The following is a 16,494-nucleotide window of genomic DNA, read 5'->3' on the forward strand; positions in this document are numbered from 1 at the left end:
AACTTTCTTAGGCCCTGAGGGCGAACAGCACGAAGGTCTAGCAGGCCACAAGGCGGAGAATCAAAACCGCTGCTTCTGGCGTTCAGCTCAGCTCCACTCAAGCGCAGCTTCCATCCGGCGGCAGAAACATACTTCCGGCGTTCTGCTTTTTACGTGCTGAGTCACGGCCACAGTCTCCACCCCAGGTTTGAGGGGCAGGATGAGCAAAATATGACACGAGTGGGGAAAAAAAAAGGCTTGGGAATTAATTTTCTCCACTCGCCTATAGGTTTTCTCATCAGGGGAATATTTTCCTCTGAGCCCCGAAGCGCTATTCAACCACTTCCTCAAACCACCTTCCCGCTTCGGTCATAAACTCTGCGCAACCTTTCTGTCGCCCTCCTCCCGTCGTCCTCCGCGCCACTCTCTCCGCCTCTTCTTCCTCGCCCCGCCCACCCCTGGTTTCGAAGAGCTCGCTGGGTGCTCCGAGAATTCGGCCCGCGCTCGTTGGTTCTTTTTATTCCCTGTTCCCATTGGTTGATTACGTGCGCGTGACTGGTGTCTTGCCTTATTATTGGCTAGAATCAATTGCGTCATCGACGGCCAGGAGGGCGTGGGGATGAGGGAAGTTGGCGTGAGGGAGACCGGATTGGGGGAGGGGTTCAGGCCTGTCCCCCCGCCGGCTGCGGCAGCCCCACCACCGGCCGCTACCGCCTCTGGAACGCTGAGGAGGAGGAGCAGCTGGAGCAGGAGGTGGGTCTTGGCGAGCGGGATGCCACTTGCTCCGGCTTGGTGGTGAATGCTGAGGAGAGTCACGGTTGCTGCAGTCTGTGCCACCAGGAGGAAGTTGTGGTGTGAGGCCGGACGGGAGCTCGCGGCGCTGTGGAGAATAGAAGCGCGGGGTCGGTGCGAAGACTCGGCGGCTGCCAGACCTTTTCCTATTCTGACCATGCCTGGAAGGAACAAGGCGAAGTCCACCTGCAGCTGCCCTGACCGGCAGCCCAATGGACAGGATTTGGGCGAGAGCGGCCGGGTTGCTCGTCTGGGAGCCGATGAATCTGAGGAGGAGGGACGGAGGGGGCCTGTCAGTAATGTCGGAGACCCTGAGATCGTCAAGTCTCCCAGCGATCCCAAGCAATACCGGTGAGGGAGGAGGCTTGGACTGGGGAGGAGAGCAGGGGGCGGCCTCTCTGTTCCCGCTGTGGTCCCTTCTCGTCTCCTAATCTTCCGAAGGAGCAACCAGGGGCACACTTCCCACCCCAGAAGCTTCCTTGGATGGAAGTGGCAAGGGCAGTTAGGGGCATCTGTGTGGTGTCAGCTCGACGAGGGGCAGATCTTGGGTCCAACCAGGAATCAGGATGTCAGAACGGGAAGGGTTGTTCGAGTAGTTATGACATTCGCTAAAGCAAGAGTGGAGGTTTTCCTGAGGATGGCAGGCTGGATGGTCAGGGAGTCTTGGTATTCTGTTATGAGGAAAGGGTGAAGGGGCTGGGGATTTTAATTTTGGAGAGGATATTAAGGGGCATATCATCACTATCCACAAATACTTGAGGTGCCTGTAGTTGAAAGAGGGGTAAAACTAATGGGTGGAAGTTACTAGAGGATCGTGTGGTTTCAGTAAAAGAATTTAGGCATCAGAGTCGGCCTGTGATGAAGTGACTTATTTCCATGGGTTGTTTCTCATTGCTAGAATGGTTGGGTGAACTCTTCCAAGAATGTGTTAGAGAGGACTTGAATCTCAACTGAGTCATAGAAGACTTGTAAGGTTTCTTCTAATCCTGAAATTCTCAACTTTTGGTTTATGCCATAATCCTCTAAACATCTCTGATAACTGGTGGCTCAATCCCCACCTAAATATTATCTTCACAGGTAACTTATTCCATAGAACGTCATGACTGTAATGTATTTTAAGGAGAGAGCATATTGTCTAACTTCATTTTGAAGGCTGAGGAAATTGAGATCCAGAGAGTCTGCTTTTTGTTCAGAATTATACAGCTGAATAATAACAGAGCTGGTTTGAACCCTGTCCATCTGACACCAAATGCCCTGCACAATTTACTGATTTTTATAAAGTTCTTACTGAGTTGAAAGGTGAAGGATTCTAGGTTAAATTTATTGTATGCCCCTACATTGTTAGAGCAGGAAAGAACCTTAGCCTTAACCTTTTTCACTCCCCACCATCCGCAAAAGACAGGTGACTGAAATTAAGGTCTAGAAGGAAGTGTTTTAGCCCTAAATTGAAGACAGGCCTAAATTCTTCTTTCACTCCACATCTAGAGATTAACAGTACACAACTCTTTGTACTATTCTTCCCAGGCTGAAGATCTTTATGAATGGGCTAAGTTTTCTCTCTTTCTCATCAAAGATGTGGTTATAGTAGTAATAATGTAAATGAGCAAGTTGAAACCTTGATAAAAGTTATTTAGTTTTTGCCGTCCAGATTAAATAACAGCTTCAGTTTTTTTCTGCCTATATAAAGTTACATAATAACAGGTAATGTTTTTAGAATGTACACTATGTGTCAGATACTGTTCTACCTTTGATGTATTGTTTCATTTAATGACCTCATTTTTGGCATATTCATTTGAAAAATACTTACCAAGTCTTACTGTGTGCTAAGCGCTGAGCTATCTTAAATCTTTTCTGAAACTCGGTTGAATATAATTTAATAAATGATATTTTATTCTGGGTACTGAGCATACAAAGATGATTAAGACAGTCCCTGCCTTCAGGGAGCTTCCAATGTAGTAGAGGGACACAGACACATGAAAAAGGTATAACTAGAGCACTAAAGTTTTATAGAAACTATAATAGAAGTATGTGCTGGGTATAGCAAGGAATAAAGTAAGGAGTGGTATAAACTCTACCTGGGGAGAAAGTTAGAAAAGACTTGAAAGAGGAGATAATGCTTAAAAAGTATTGTCTGAGTAATTGTTGCATTTCTACATTTTTGTGGTCTTTTGCCAAATCATTGTCCTTAGTGTCTCAGTTTTCTTATTTTAAAGTGAAGGGTGTTGATTAAGAATAGCAGTGTTTTCCAATAACTTCCTCTCCTTTCAAAAGAGCAGGTCCACTTTTACCTGTTTTATATACCAACGTTTTCAATTAGACTCTTAAAGGAAAGATTTTGTTACTTTAAAATAAAGGTGGAAAACCTCGATATTAGATGAATTTTAAAGATTTAACCATCCTAAAGTTAAATTCTCTGAATTTTGTAACCAGAAGTAGACATGAGGCATCTGCAGCCCAGAGAGCTGAATTATCCTTCTAGGACCTGCTCAGATGTTATCTCTGTGAAGCATTTCCAGGCAGAACTAATCCCTCCTTTCACTGTATTTCAGTAGGACTTTATACATGGTCCATTACAGTACACATCCATTGTATTATAATTATTTATCTTATGAATGTGTGAATACTTACCAGAGGCGGACCTGATTAAAGGAATATTTTGTTGAAAATAACACCTCAAAATACTTGTTTACCAGTCTGCATTTATTAAAATAGCCTGTGGAATTTTACTTCTCTATATGTAATTTGTTTTAAGTTTTTGGAAATGTTAATCATACCTCCAGGACATCCATTCTGCTTTTTTTTAGTGATCTGTAGCTTGGTAAGTGTTGATTTCCTTCTCTTCTGGAAGGATTAGGGACTTTTTTTCCTGTAAAGTAGGCATTGAGGTCAACTTAAGTGGTCCTCTAAGAAGTTGTACGGGAAGGAGTGGGAAACAGAAGGGAAGCCTTTAGCAGTGAAGGTTTGAAATAGATAGTGTAGAGAATGGGTGAAGTATATTTGAGAAATACTGAGAGAAGTTATGAGTTCTTGAGCATGAAAATGATGTAAATAAAGCAGTGTTTTAAGATTAATGTGAAGATAGTAGCTTAGACCCACGAGATGTGGCAAGACTGTTTTAAGGGGTAATTATATTGGATTGGCCAAAAAGTTCTTTCAGTTTTTAAGTAAAAATAAAAGACATTTTTCATTTTCACCAAGAACTTTATTGAGCAATGTATTCACTGTTTTGTTCCACTACCTTCTGCCATTTTTCATGCAACTTCATAATTCCATCTTCCCAAAACTTTTTATCTTTTTGAGCAAAGAACTGTTCCAGTTGTGTTTTACAGTCTTCCAGGGAATTGAAATTTTTTCCATTAATAGAATTATGTAAAGACCGAAATAAATGGAAATCCGAATGTGCGGTGTCTGGTGAATCAGAACTTCCCAGCTAAGCTGTAACAGTTTTTGCCTGATCATCAAAGAAACATGTGGTCTTGCGTTATCCTGATGGAAGATTATAAGTTTTCTGTTGACTAATTCTGGACGCTTTTTGTGGTGTGCTGCTTTCAGTTGGTCTAATTGGGAGCAGTACTTGTTGGAATTAATCGTTTGGTTTTCCGGAAGGAGCTCATAATAGGGGACTACCTTCCAATCCCACCATATACACAACATCACCTTCTTTGGATGAAGACCGGCCTTTGGTGTGGTTGGTGGTGGTTCATTTCCCTTGCCCCATTCTGTTCCTTTCCACATTATTGTACAGCATCCACTTTTTATCACCTATCACAATTTGTTTTAAAAACGGAACATTTTCGTTATGTTTAAGTAGTGAATTGCATGCGGAAATGTGGTCAAGGTTTTTTTTTTACTTAACTTACCGTGGAAACCAAACATCAAAGCAATTAACATAACCAAGCTGCTGCAAATGATTTTCGCGCTTGATTTGGATATTTTGAGTATGTTGACTGTCTCTCAGGTGGTATAACAATGATTGTTCTCAATGTCTCAATTTGATCGCTATCAACTTGAACTGGTCTACCCGACAGTGGAGCATCGTCCAGGGAGAAATCTCCAGCATGAAACTTCTCAAACCACTTTTGACACGTTTGATTAGTCACAGCACCTTCTCCATACACTGCACAAATCTTTTTTTGCGTTTCAGTTGCGTTTTTACCTTTCTTGAAATAATAAAGCATAATATGCCGAAAATGTTGCTTTTTTTCTTCCATCTTCAATATTAAAATGGCTACACAAAAATTCACCAATTTTGATGTTTTTTTAAAATGCACGCTGATGTGACAGCTGTAACAAAACACTCTAATGAAATTGTTTTGAATGAGGTTAAACACAACTAAGCGCTACTAGAGCCATCTTACTGAAATGAATGTTTTGGCCAACCCAATAATTGTGTATTGAATGGTGTGTGCTGATGTATATGGTACTATTCTTTCTCTAATTGATGTGTTCCTCTTGTCACTTTTTTTTTCTTTCCTCTTATTAAGTTAATTTAACAAATGTTTGCTAGGCTAAAAACCTATGAATCTGGAGTTCAACTCTGTTTTGCTCACTTACAGCATGTCATAGTTCTCAAATAGTATTTGTAGAATGTCTAAATGCATGAGTGCCCATATGCCAGGCATTTTCATGGAACTCTTGAGGATATTCTGCTAGGAACTTTTTAGATCAAATTTGTATCCTGGCCAGTTTTAAAAAATAATTACTTGATTTTTGAGAGAAAACAAGTATGAATAGGCAGGTTACAGAGAAAAAAATATAAATTATACAAATAATAATATGAATGGTGATATTGTAGTATGTTTAATTCATATAGAAGCTTGTGGTAGTTGGCACATAATAAGCATTCAAATGTTAGCTGTTATTGTTTTAATATGTTCACAATTAAATGATATTTGCAGCACTGTAATAGCAAAAAGTTGGCAACAACTTTATTGTCCATTGGTTGGCTAAAGATTATTATTATACCATTCTACAATGAAAATAATATGTAACTATAAGACTAGATAGAGGGGCTTCCCTGGTAGCGCAGTGGTTAAGAATCTGCCTGCCAGTGTAGGGGACACGGGTTCGAACCCTGGTCTGGGAAGATCCCACATGCCGTGGAGCAACTAAGCCCATGTGCCACAACTACTGAGCCTGTGCTCTAGAGCCCGTGAGGCACAACTACTGAGCCCACGTGCCACAACTACTGAAGCCCGCACACCTAGAGCCTGTGCTCCGCAGCAAGAGAAGCCACCTTAATGAGAGGCCTGCACACCGCAATGAAGGGTAGCCCCCGTTCGCTGCTACTAAAAAGAAAGCCTGCGCGCAGCAACAAAGACCCAATGCAGCCAAAAATAAATAAATAAGTAAATAAATAAATTTATTAAAAAAATAAAGTGTTTAAAATAGATAGATGGTTTTATATATCGATATGGAGAGGTGTCCCATTTACTATTGAATGAAAAAAGCCAGTTGCAAACCACAATATATTGTATAATTCCATTTTTATAAAGAAAACCCAGAAAACAACACCTCCCATTATATGTTTACCTAAAATGTAATTTACTGTGTTTAGATATGTAGAGAAATGATTAGAAGTGATATTAAGTAAGCTTGTTTCTCTAGAGAAGAGGAGAGATTTGACTTGAGTTGTTTACTTTTTAGTAATTAAAAAAGATTGATCAATAAACAAAAGTATTATTTGGTCCTTGTAGGAAATTTAGGTAACAAGAAAAAATTTAAATTCCCTATAATCGTTCCACCTGGCATTAACCACTGGTAACGTTTATTCCTTTTTGCTATGCAGTTGTAATTTATAATTTTGAAATGGTATAATACTATCTTTAACAATGTTGTGAACATTTTCTTATTAAGTGTTTTTCAATATATTTTGTCCACTTAGAAGTCCATGGTGTAGATATACGATAATTTAATCATTAGCATTTTATAGGATGTTTAGATTATCAAATTTTTCTTTACCTTAGAAGCCTGTTTATTCTCAACTGAATCCTTTGGGTGTAGACCCAATCATAATGGGTTTGGTAGATATGTAGGGTAACCTCTGGTGATCTGGTCTGTTTCTAGGATATTCTTTACTTGGGAGAACTGGCAGATAAGAAGATGGTTTATTCTGGGACTTTCACTCTGACATAGGTCTTATTTTCATACTGGTTCCTAGAATGAAGTCAGTCATTAAGCCTGTCCAAGTCATAGGAAACTGAGTATATTATAGTCCTTTTCTAGTGTGTGTGTGTGTGTGTGTGTGTGTGTGTGTATTATTTTTTCTTTTTTTGTGGTGGAGATGGTGGGCTTAGTTACAAGAACCAGAATTAAACTGTTTGCAGAAAGGTTGGAAGTAGATTGTAGTTTGGAAAGTTCACTTGGTCCTCTGAAGACAGAGAATTTATATTTCTATTACCACCAACAACAATGGTCTTTGTTCTCCTAATAATAACTGGTATTTGTTGAGTGCTTACTAGGTATTAAGTGCTATTCTATGGAGTTTACATAGATTATCTCATTTAATCTTTACAGTAATCCTATTAGATAGTGCTCTTATTACATGATAGCCTAAATGCTATTCTATGAAAATACATTACTGAGCAGGTACTGAGCACTAACTGGAGTATAAATGAATTGTGTTCTCTCATTTGGTTCCTTCTAAGCAAAATTCTTAACCACGGCAGGTAAGGTCTAAGTCCCTCCATTTTTTGATTCTTAACTTTCCAGCTTCACATTCTGTTATGCGGTTTTGTGCTACTTTTCTTGGCACATGCTGTACTCTGGTCAAACGTTACCTCCTCTGTGAACCCTTTACTTCTCTTCTTTCAATCTTCCCCTCCTATATGTGAGCTATTTACACTCTTGTGTGCCCCGTAGCAAAGTTTGTCAAGCTATTTCATCTTTTTGTAAGTACTGGTTTGTCTTTCCCCTCTATTATGCTGAAATTTTTGTAGAGAGGGATTTTGTTTCTTTGAATCTTTGTATGCCTTCTTTTCTGTTATTAATAAATCAACTGTGTATACACCTAACACCCATCTTTCCACTTGTGCAATAGATCCCATCCCCTCTTTATTGATCCCAGCCACTAATTATTTTACCGGTTGTTCCCCTTCCATCCTGCATCATCAATTTCCCCTTTTTACTGGATCATTCCCATGAACATACTAATATGCTATAATTGTTCCCATTTTCTGGGGAAAAGCATTTCTTTGCTCAGATCCCTTTGGAACTATGCCCTTCCAGCTACTCAAATTTCTCTATTTCCTTGATAGCAAAGCTTGTTAGAAGAGTTGTCTGTATTCAAAATTTGCAGTTCATCTACTCCCATTATTTCTTGAACTCAGAGTGGGCTTTTGCCACTTTGCTTTACCAAAATAGCTATTTTCAAGATCACCAATAACTTACAATTGGTCAGTTCTCAAGTTCTTATCTTACTTGACCTTTCAGTATCTTATGACACAGTTGAACGTTCTTTCCTTCTGGAAATGCTTTTTTTCAGTTCCAGGTCAACACTGTTCTTAGTTCTCTTTCTCCCTCATTTGCAAGGTTTCTCCTTATCTCCTTTCTCCTTATCTCTAAATTTTGGAGCGCCTGGGCTCAGTTCTTGGACTTCTCTTACCTGTCTGCTTTTGCTCCCTGTGTTGTGGCTCTAAATAGCACCCTGTATTGAATAACAATTTTACTTAGGTTCCCCACCCCTGTGCTCTTTCTTACTGTTTTATTTTTCTTCATAGCACTTGTTTACTATTTGATATACTATATATTTACTTGTTCATGAGAGCAAGGACTTTGTTTTGTTCATCCCTATATCTCTAGTGCCTAGAATGGTGCCTTTCTTATAGTCTTGCTTCCATCTCTGACCCCTTCATCCTTTTCTTCTCTGGCCTGATGGATATATAAGGATATGTTTTGCAGTCTTCCTTTTTTAAAATCATTTTATTTCTTGTTTTTATTTCAGATTAAAATATTTTTTTAAGGAATAAAACCATATAGATACACTTGAAGCTCTTTGGATATTGCCCCCTCCTATTGCATTCCCTATCCTCTTTTTCCAGTCTTAACCATTATTTGAATTTTATATATATATACCATTCCTATGTATATTTTTATATTTTTTATTAAATTTGCATTTATCTATAAACAGTATACATTATTGCTTTCACATGTTTTAAGACATATAAATAGAAATTATATCACATTAGATGTCTCATAACCTTTTTTTTTTTCGTTTAACATTGCTTTTGAGGTTTGTTCATGCTGTTAAGTGTAATACTAGTTATTTGTGTTACATGCTGTTTAATATCTTGTGTGAACATATCATTATTTATTTGTTTTCCTACCACTGGTCATTTAGATTATTCCCAATTTTCTGTTGTATTTTGTTTTCTGATTATGCCACAATTTATCTTTTCTCGATTGTTGTATATTTAGGTTATTTCCAGTGCTTCAGTGAACATTTTCTTTTTTTTTTTTTGCGGTACGTGGACCTCTCACTGTTGTGGCCTCTCCCGTTGCGGAGCACAGGCTCCGGACGCTCAGGCTCAGCAGCCATGGCTCACGGGCCCAGCCGCTCCGCGGCATGTGGGATCTTCCCAGACCGGGGCACGAACCCGTGTCCCCTGCATCGGCAAGCGGACTCTCAACCACTGTGCCACCAGGGAAGCCCTAGTGTACATTTTTATACATGACCCCTTGAGTACACGTTTTAGACTTTATTTATATACCTATAAGTGAAATGACTAATTTTTAACCTTACTATAGATGTTGCCAAAGTACTCTTCTAATTAGTTGTACTATTTACATTTGTTTCCTGCTTCTATATATTATTACCAATTCCTGATACTGTTAGATTTTTAAAAAAATTATTGAGAACTTGATCTGTGGGAAATATTTTTCTCTTAAAAATTTTTTTATTTGCAATTTCCCGTATTACTAATAAAATCAAACATTATTTCATGTTTCCTGGCCATTTGGATTCTCCTTTTATGAACTGCCCATTTTTCTGTTGGGTTGTTTTTTTTCCCCCTCTTTTAAATTGACTTGTAAGAATTCTTTACATATTTTAAATAATCCATTTTTGATTATGTGAGTTGCAAATATATTCTCTAAGTCTATATATAGCTTATCATTACCCTTTGTTTATAAAGTCTTAAAATTTAATCAGATTTATTCATCTTTTTATTTATGGTTTGTGCTTTTTCATCTTATTTCCTTCTAGAGGTTTTATTGTTTTGCTTTTTACACTTGTGTAACGATCTAATTTTATTATTGTTCTTTACAAATATGGGCAGCCAGTTGTCCAAGCACACCTTTTGAAAAGTCTATATCCCAGAGGTCACCACATTTTTTCTGTAAAGGGCTAGATAATAAATATTTTAGACTTTGTCAGTCAAGAGGGAAAATTAAGGATATTATGTAGGTACCTATATAACAAGAAAGAAAACAAATTTCTGCAAATTAAAAAAAAAAATTTTCTTTTCTTGGCCATGCTGTGCAGCTTGCGGGATCTTAGTTCCCTGACCAGGGATTGAACTCAGGCCACCACAGTGAAAGTGTTGAGCCCTAACCACTGGACCACCAGGGAATTCCCTCTGCAAATTTTTAATAAAATTTTTATTAAGTTCAAAATACAATAGTAGTACTTTATTTAGTAATACAGGTCTACTAGTGAGAAGAGATGGAATTCTTTTTGGGAGGGATAGCATTTTGCTTTTGGTGGGGTTCAAAGTTAATGTTCCCTGTCTTTAAAGTTGATTGCAAATGTGTCATCTGTTAATACTGATTTGTAATGAGAGTTTACATATTTCATCTTTGAAAATGTGTTTTCACACAGACAGGTACTACCAAATACTGATATTAGTCTATGAGCATTTGATTTTATTTGAACATATTCATTGCTTGGAAGGCATTTATAGAATTCTATTAGTTTCTTCTCTGATATTTTTGCCGTTTAGTTTCTTCTCTGATATTTTTGCCATTACATTGTAGATTAATCATTTCTGATTGAAAATTAGGTGGAAGCTCCTCAACTGCACAGTTAAAAGGACTTTGAAATAAGGAAATTTCCTTTGTGATTGCACCACCATCTGAAAAACACTGCTGGAACCGTAGTTTGCTTGGAAAACGTATCTGTGGCAAATTTGTGTGGGAATGGAGATAGGGCTTCTTGTTTTAACTTTTAACAGCACAGGAAAAGTATAAAGCCGCTTGCCATTGCTTGTAATTCAGATAACATTAGTTGTTTTTGAAACATAAGTTTTGCGTATGGGCACTGTTTGGTAATTTTGGGTTGAAATCATTAAGAAACATGAAGTCCACAGCAAAAGCTAACTTCCAAAGCCATCTGGTATTTGACAGTGGCTGAAGGCTGTTCTTCAAAAAAGTTTAAGTTTTTACTCTGAGCTCAAAACATTGCAATAAAAGGTTCCTATTGCTAAGCCATCAAACTGCTTACTCTAGAGTAAAGGAAATTAAAAATATTCAGTTTCTGGGAATTTCCTGGCAGTCCAGTGGTTAGGACTTGTGCTTTCACTGCCACGGTTCTGGGTTCGATCCCTGGTCGGGAACTAAGATTCTGAAAGCTGTGCGGAGCAGCCAAAAAAAAAAAAAATCAGCTATTTCTTTTTTTTTTTTTAAATAAATTTATTTATTTATTTTTGGCTGCGTTGAGTCTTCTTTGCTGCGTGTGGGCTTTCTCTGGTTGTGGCGAGTGGGGGTCACTCTTTGTCGAGGTGCACAGGCTTCTCATTGCGGTGGCTTCTCTTGTCGCAGAGCACGGGCTCTCGGTGCGTGGGCTCAGTAGTTGCGGCACACCGGCTCTAGAACACAGGCTCAGTAGTTGTGGCACATGGGCTTAACTGCCCCATGGCATGTGGGATCTTCCTGGACCAGGGCTCAGAACTCGTGTCCCCTGCATTGGCAGGCAGATTCTTAACCACTGCGCCACCATGGAAGTCCCTCAGCTTCTATTTCTGACAAAAATTAACAGAACTAATGATTATAAAGTCTACAAGAGCAAATGACTACTAAAGATAGGAATTTATTTATTTATTTAAATTTTTTTTTTAAGATGGGAATTTATTAACAAAATCCACATTGAAAGTGTGACATTTGAATTCAACTTTCCCCTTTCCTTATTTGGACATGATAGATATGTGCTGTTGTTTCAAAGAAAAAGTTACAGTACATGTGACACTTGAAATGCTGTTCAGTTATAAATTCATTGCTGCGGTTTTTAGGTTGTCGAGCAGCAGTGAAAATGCTGCGTGTGCTCTCTCACAGCTACTCCATTCTGCCATTGTGACTCAAAAGCAGCCATAGACAATAAGTAAATGAATGAGTGTGGCTGTGTTCCAATAAAACTTTGTTTATGGACACTGAAATTTGAATTTCAGATAATTTCATGTATCATGAAATATTAATCTTTTGTTGGATTTTTTTCCAACCACTTAAAAAAGTAAAAACCATTCTTAGTTTGAAAGCTGTAAGCCATAGTTTGGTAATTCCTGGTATATTTTTTTTCCTATATTGCCAACTCTGTCATATGTTAAGTTTTCATATATGAATGAATCTTTTTTCAGGGATCTTTATCATGTTTTATTTTGTAAATTTCTTTTTCATTATGTCATGGCCTAAAAATTCATATTTTATTTGCAGGGAGGGTTTGTCAACTAATTTTCGTGTCTGTGGACTAAAAAGTTTGATTTCTTGCTGTTTCCATTTATTTTACTTGATATAAATCTTTAATCTGGTTGATTTTGTTGCTAAAATTAGTAACTTATTAATTTTTCATTAATAGGTCTTTACTGAAAATGATATTTAGATGTAACATCCCACTTCCTGTTCTAAAATACATCCCAATTTTTTTTGATAAACCAGTATCAATATTTATAGCTCAAAATATTGTTCATACTGAAACATGTAGTCTACTATGATTACATCTTCTTTCTTGAGTAACTTTGTTGTCTCTAGTATTAAAAATTGCCTTATTTTTAAAGACAGCTTTATTTAGATATAATTCACATACCATACAATTCACCCATTTAAAGTGTGCAACTCCTTAGTTTTTAGTATATTTACAGAGTTGTGCATTCATTACCACAATTTTAGAACATTTTCATTACCTCAGAAAGAAACCCCACACCCCTTACTTGTCAGCCCTCCCCAGTGGTCCAACCTGTACAAGCCCTAGGCAAATGATAATCTATTTTCTGTCTCTCTAATCCCTGTCTGTCTCTCTAGATCTACTTTCTAGAAGTCTCTCTACTTTCTGTGCCTCTGTCTGTTCTGGACATTTCATATAAGTGGAATCATATAATATGTCATCTTTTGTGATTGACTACTTTCACTTAATGTTTTCAAGGTTCATCCATATTGTAGCATGTACCAGTACTTCATTTCTTTTATTGCTGACTAATCCATGGTATGGATATATTTTATTTATCCATTCAGTAGTTGATGGATACTTTTTGGCTATTATGAATAATACTGCTATGAACATTTATGTATAAGTTTTGCATGGATGTATGTTTTCATTTATTTCAAGTATATAATAAATAGGAATAGAATTGCTGAATCATATGGAAACCATTTAACCATTTGAGGATCTTTCAGACTTTTCCAAAGTGATTGTACCATTTTACTTTCCTTCCAGCAGCGTGTGAGAGTTCCAATTTGTCTACATCCTCACCAACATTTGCTAGTATCTGTCTTTTTGATAATAGCCATCCTAGAGGGTATAAAGTGGTATCTCATTGTCATTTGCATTTCCCTAATGGCTGATGATGTTAAACATCTTGTCATGTGTTTACTAGTCATCTGTCATCTTCTTATACTATGTGTATCTTCTTTGGACAAGTGTCTGTTTAAATCCTTTGTCCAACTTTACTTTTTTTAATTGAGTAGTAATAATTCTTTATATATTCTAGATATAGGTCTTCTTAGATAAATGATTTGCAAAAATTTTCTCTTGATGGTGTCCTTTGAAGCACAAAAGTTCTAAATTTTTATGATTATTTTTATTGTTGCTCGTGCATCATATCTAAGATGCCTTATTACTATTATTTTTGTTTAGTGCTCTTTGTGATCTAACATGAATTCTACCCTAGTTCTCTGCCAGAGCTTTAAAACTCCTCTAACTATGGTCAAACACATCAATAAATCCATCAGTTCAACTGTTTTCTTGTATCTTCATTCCTCAATCAGTTTAGAATATAAATTCTTCAGTCCCAGGAAATTTTTCTTGAATTTTTCCCCTAATTTTTCCCCTCTGTTTTCTTTTGAAGCTATTATATAATATAGGAACACTGTTTCAATGAGAGGGACTTTACTATGGTAACACTGTTAGCCTCTTTCTCTACCTCTTCTTCCCCTTCACAGGAGTGGCTTATTTGATTAGTGAGTGCAGTAGAATGACCTTGGGCATGCTCACTCTAACCTTTTCATCTCTCTTTTCATTCCAGCCTGCAGACAGCCAGTATTTTGGCATATTCTTAGCCAGTGCAGTAGACTGAGTGCACGACTAGCTCTGCCTTTTGGGGGAAATATTTCAGTTCTCGTGGATAACTTCAATTCAGAGAGCGTTAGCAAGCCATTTCCAAACCGCTCTTGAGCTGTGTTCTCCAACCTAGCTTTATATCAAGGATAAAGCTGACATTTTGCTCTCAATTTTTCTGTTCCCTCCCTTTTTCTCGTCTGATTCTGAAATCAAGTGGGGAAGAGACGTGCTTTTTTAAAATTGTGGTAAACTGCACATAACAGAATTTACCATTTTAACCATTTTTAAGTGTACTGTTCAGTGGCATTAAGTATATTCACATTGCTGTGCAACCATCACTATCATCCATCTCTAGAACTTTTTCATCTTAAAATGAAACTCTGCACCCATGAAATAATAACTCCCCATTTCCTCCTCCTCCCAGTCCCTGGCAGCTGCCATTCTACTATCTATTTGTGAATTTGACTATTCTAGGTACCTCATGTAAGTTGAATTATACCATGTTTGTCCTTATGTATCTGCTTTATTTCATTTAGCATAATATCTTCAAAATTCATCCATGTTGTGGCATGTGTTAGAATTTCCGTCTTTTTTAAGACTGAATAATATTCCCCTGTATGTATATATCACATTTTGTTTATTCAGCTGTTGATAGACTTTTGAGGTGTTTCCTCCTTTTAGCTATTGTGAATAATGCTGCTGTGAACACTGGCTTACAAATACTCTTCTAGTCCCTGCTTTAAACTCATTTGGGTATATACCAGGAAGTGGACTTGTTCAATCATTTGAGTCCTCCTAATGTATTAGCGTTGCTGTGTAATAGTCCACCTCAAAATTTAAGCGGCGCAAAGCAACAATGATTTATTATTTTTTTACAATTCTATGGGATGACCAGGCAATTTTTTTTTTCTTCTTACCTGGGCTCATTTTTGTGGGTTGGTTGGAGCTAGAGGGTCTAAGATGGCTTCAATCACATGTCTAAGGCCTTGGTGGGGACAGCTAGAAGGTAGGCCTTCTCTCTGCACATAATATATCCTCATTCATAGTTTAGCTTAAACTTCTTGACATGGCAGCTGAGTCCCCAGAGAGTGAAGGCAGAAGCTGCAGGGCATCTTGAGGCCTAGGCTCTAGGACTTCACGACAAATTATAGGGCAAAGTTTACAAAGCTAGCCCAGATTCAAGGGGTGGGGAGAAATAGACTCCAACTCTTGGGAAGATTGACCAGGTCACTGTGGGGGCCATTATTAAAATGATCAATTACACCTAATAACCTAACAACTGATCCATAGATGAGGAACCTTGAGAAATAGGGAAGGACTGCCATTAGGGAACAAAAAGGCCTTCTGGTGAGTCTTAAATGGGGTAGCTTGCTGTTATGTTTTAACAAGCAGAGAAGCATGTGGATTTTTTTGATCTTGGTTATTTGCAAGAACTATATTGTACCATGCAGTAAGTTTTTGTTTCCTTTTCTTCTCCTTTTTAAAAATTTTACCTTTGGCTGCTGTGCGCAGGCTTTCTCTAGTTGCGGCAAGCAGGGGCTACTCTTCCTTGTGGTGCGCGGGCTTCTCACTGCGGTGGCTTCTCTTATTGTGGAGCATGGGCTCTAGGCGCACGGGCTTCAGTACTTGTGGCTCGTGGCCTCTAGAGCGCAGGCTCAGTAGTTGTGGCGCACGGGCTTAGTTGCTCTGGGACACGTGGGATCTTCCCGGACCAGGGATTGAACCCATGTCCCCTGCATTGGCAGGTGGATTCTTAACCACTGTACCACCAGGAAAGTCCCCATCTTTTTCTTCTTTTTTTAAACAAGTTGTATGGTTAGCTTTAAACTAATGCAGCTTGGGTGAGAAGGCTTTAGCTGACTCAGGCAGGCCATATCAGCTTTACTATGTGGACTGTTTTAACTTGAGATTTGCAACTGGCCTAGAATTATAGGCAAAACTGAACAGGGATTTAATTTTTAATGGTTTGGTGCGCATAACAATGAATGCTTTTATGGACTTCTTAAACCAGGTCTGCAGCTTTAAACTGCAAAGATGTCTAAAGTTTCAAATGTACTATACAGTAGTTAATGACTAAGGCTCTAGCCTTAAATTGTTAATTCCAGGTCTAGAAAGAGAGTACTAAATCTTTTTAGGTTAAAAGACGGTACTTTGTAATTATGTAACTTGTCACTACCCGTTCCCTGCCCCCCACTATATGGTCTCAAGTATTTTTGGATTTAAATACATGAGCTCTTAACTGT

At 38.0% G+C, this 16,494-nt stretch overlaps 1 protein-coding gene across 4 annotated transcripts in view; it reads left to right on the forward strand.

The window, feature by feature from the left end:
• Window positions 1-581: 581 nt before the first annotated feature.
• NRDC (nardilysin convertase) overlaps window positions 582-16,494 on the forward strand; it is a 91,382-nt gene continuing 75,469 nt past the window's right edge. For 3 of the 4 annotated variants that reach the window (XM_030870105.3, XM_030870108.3, XM_030870109.3), the window contains exon 1: window positions 592-1,122. In XM_030870105.3, coding sequence (XP_030725965.1) covers window positions 779-1,122 — 344 coding nt within the window. In that variant the 5' untranslated portion in view covers window positions 592-778. Of the gene's footprint in view, window positions 1,123-16,494 lie in introns of all 4 variants that reach the window. The other variant, XM_060305606.2, reaches the window with a different exon arrangement.

Source organism: Globicephala melas, chromosome 1 (genome assembly GCF_963455315.2).
Source record: "Globicephala melas chromosome 1, mGloMel1.2, whole genome shotgun sequence".
Lineage (NCBI taxonomy): Eukaryota > Metazoa > Chordata > Mammalia > Artiodactyla > Delphinidae > Globicephala > Globicephala melas.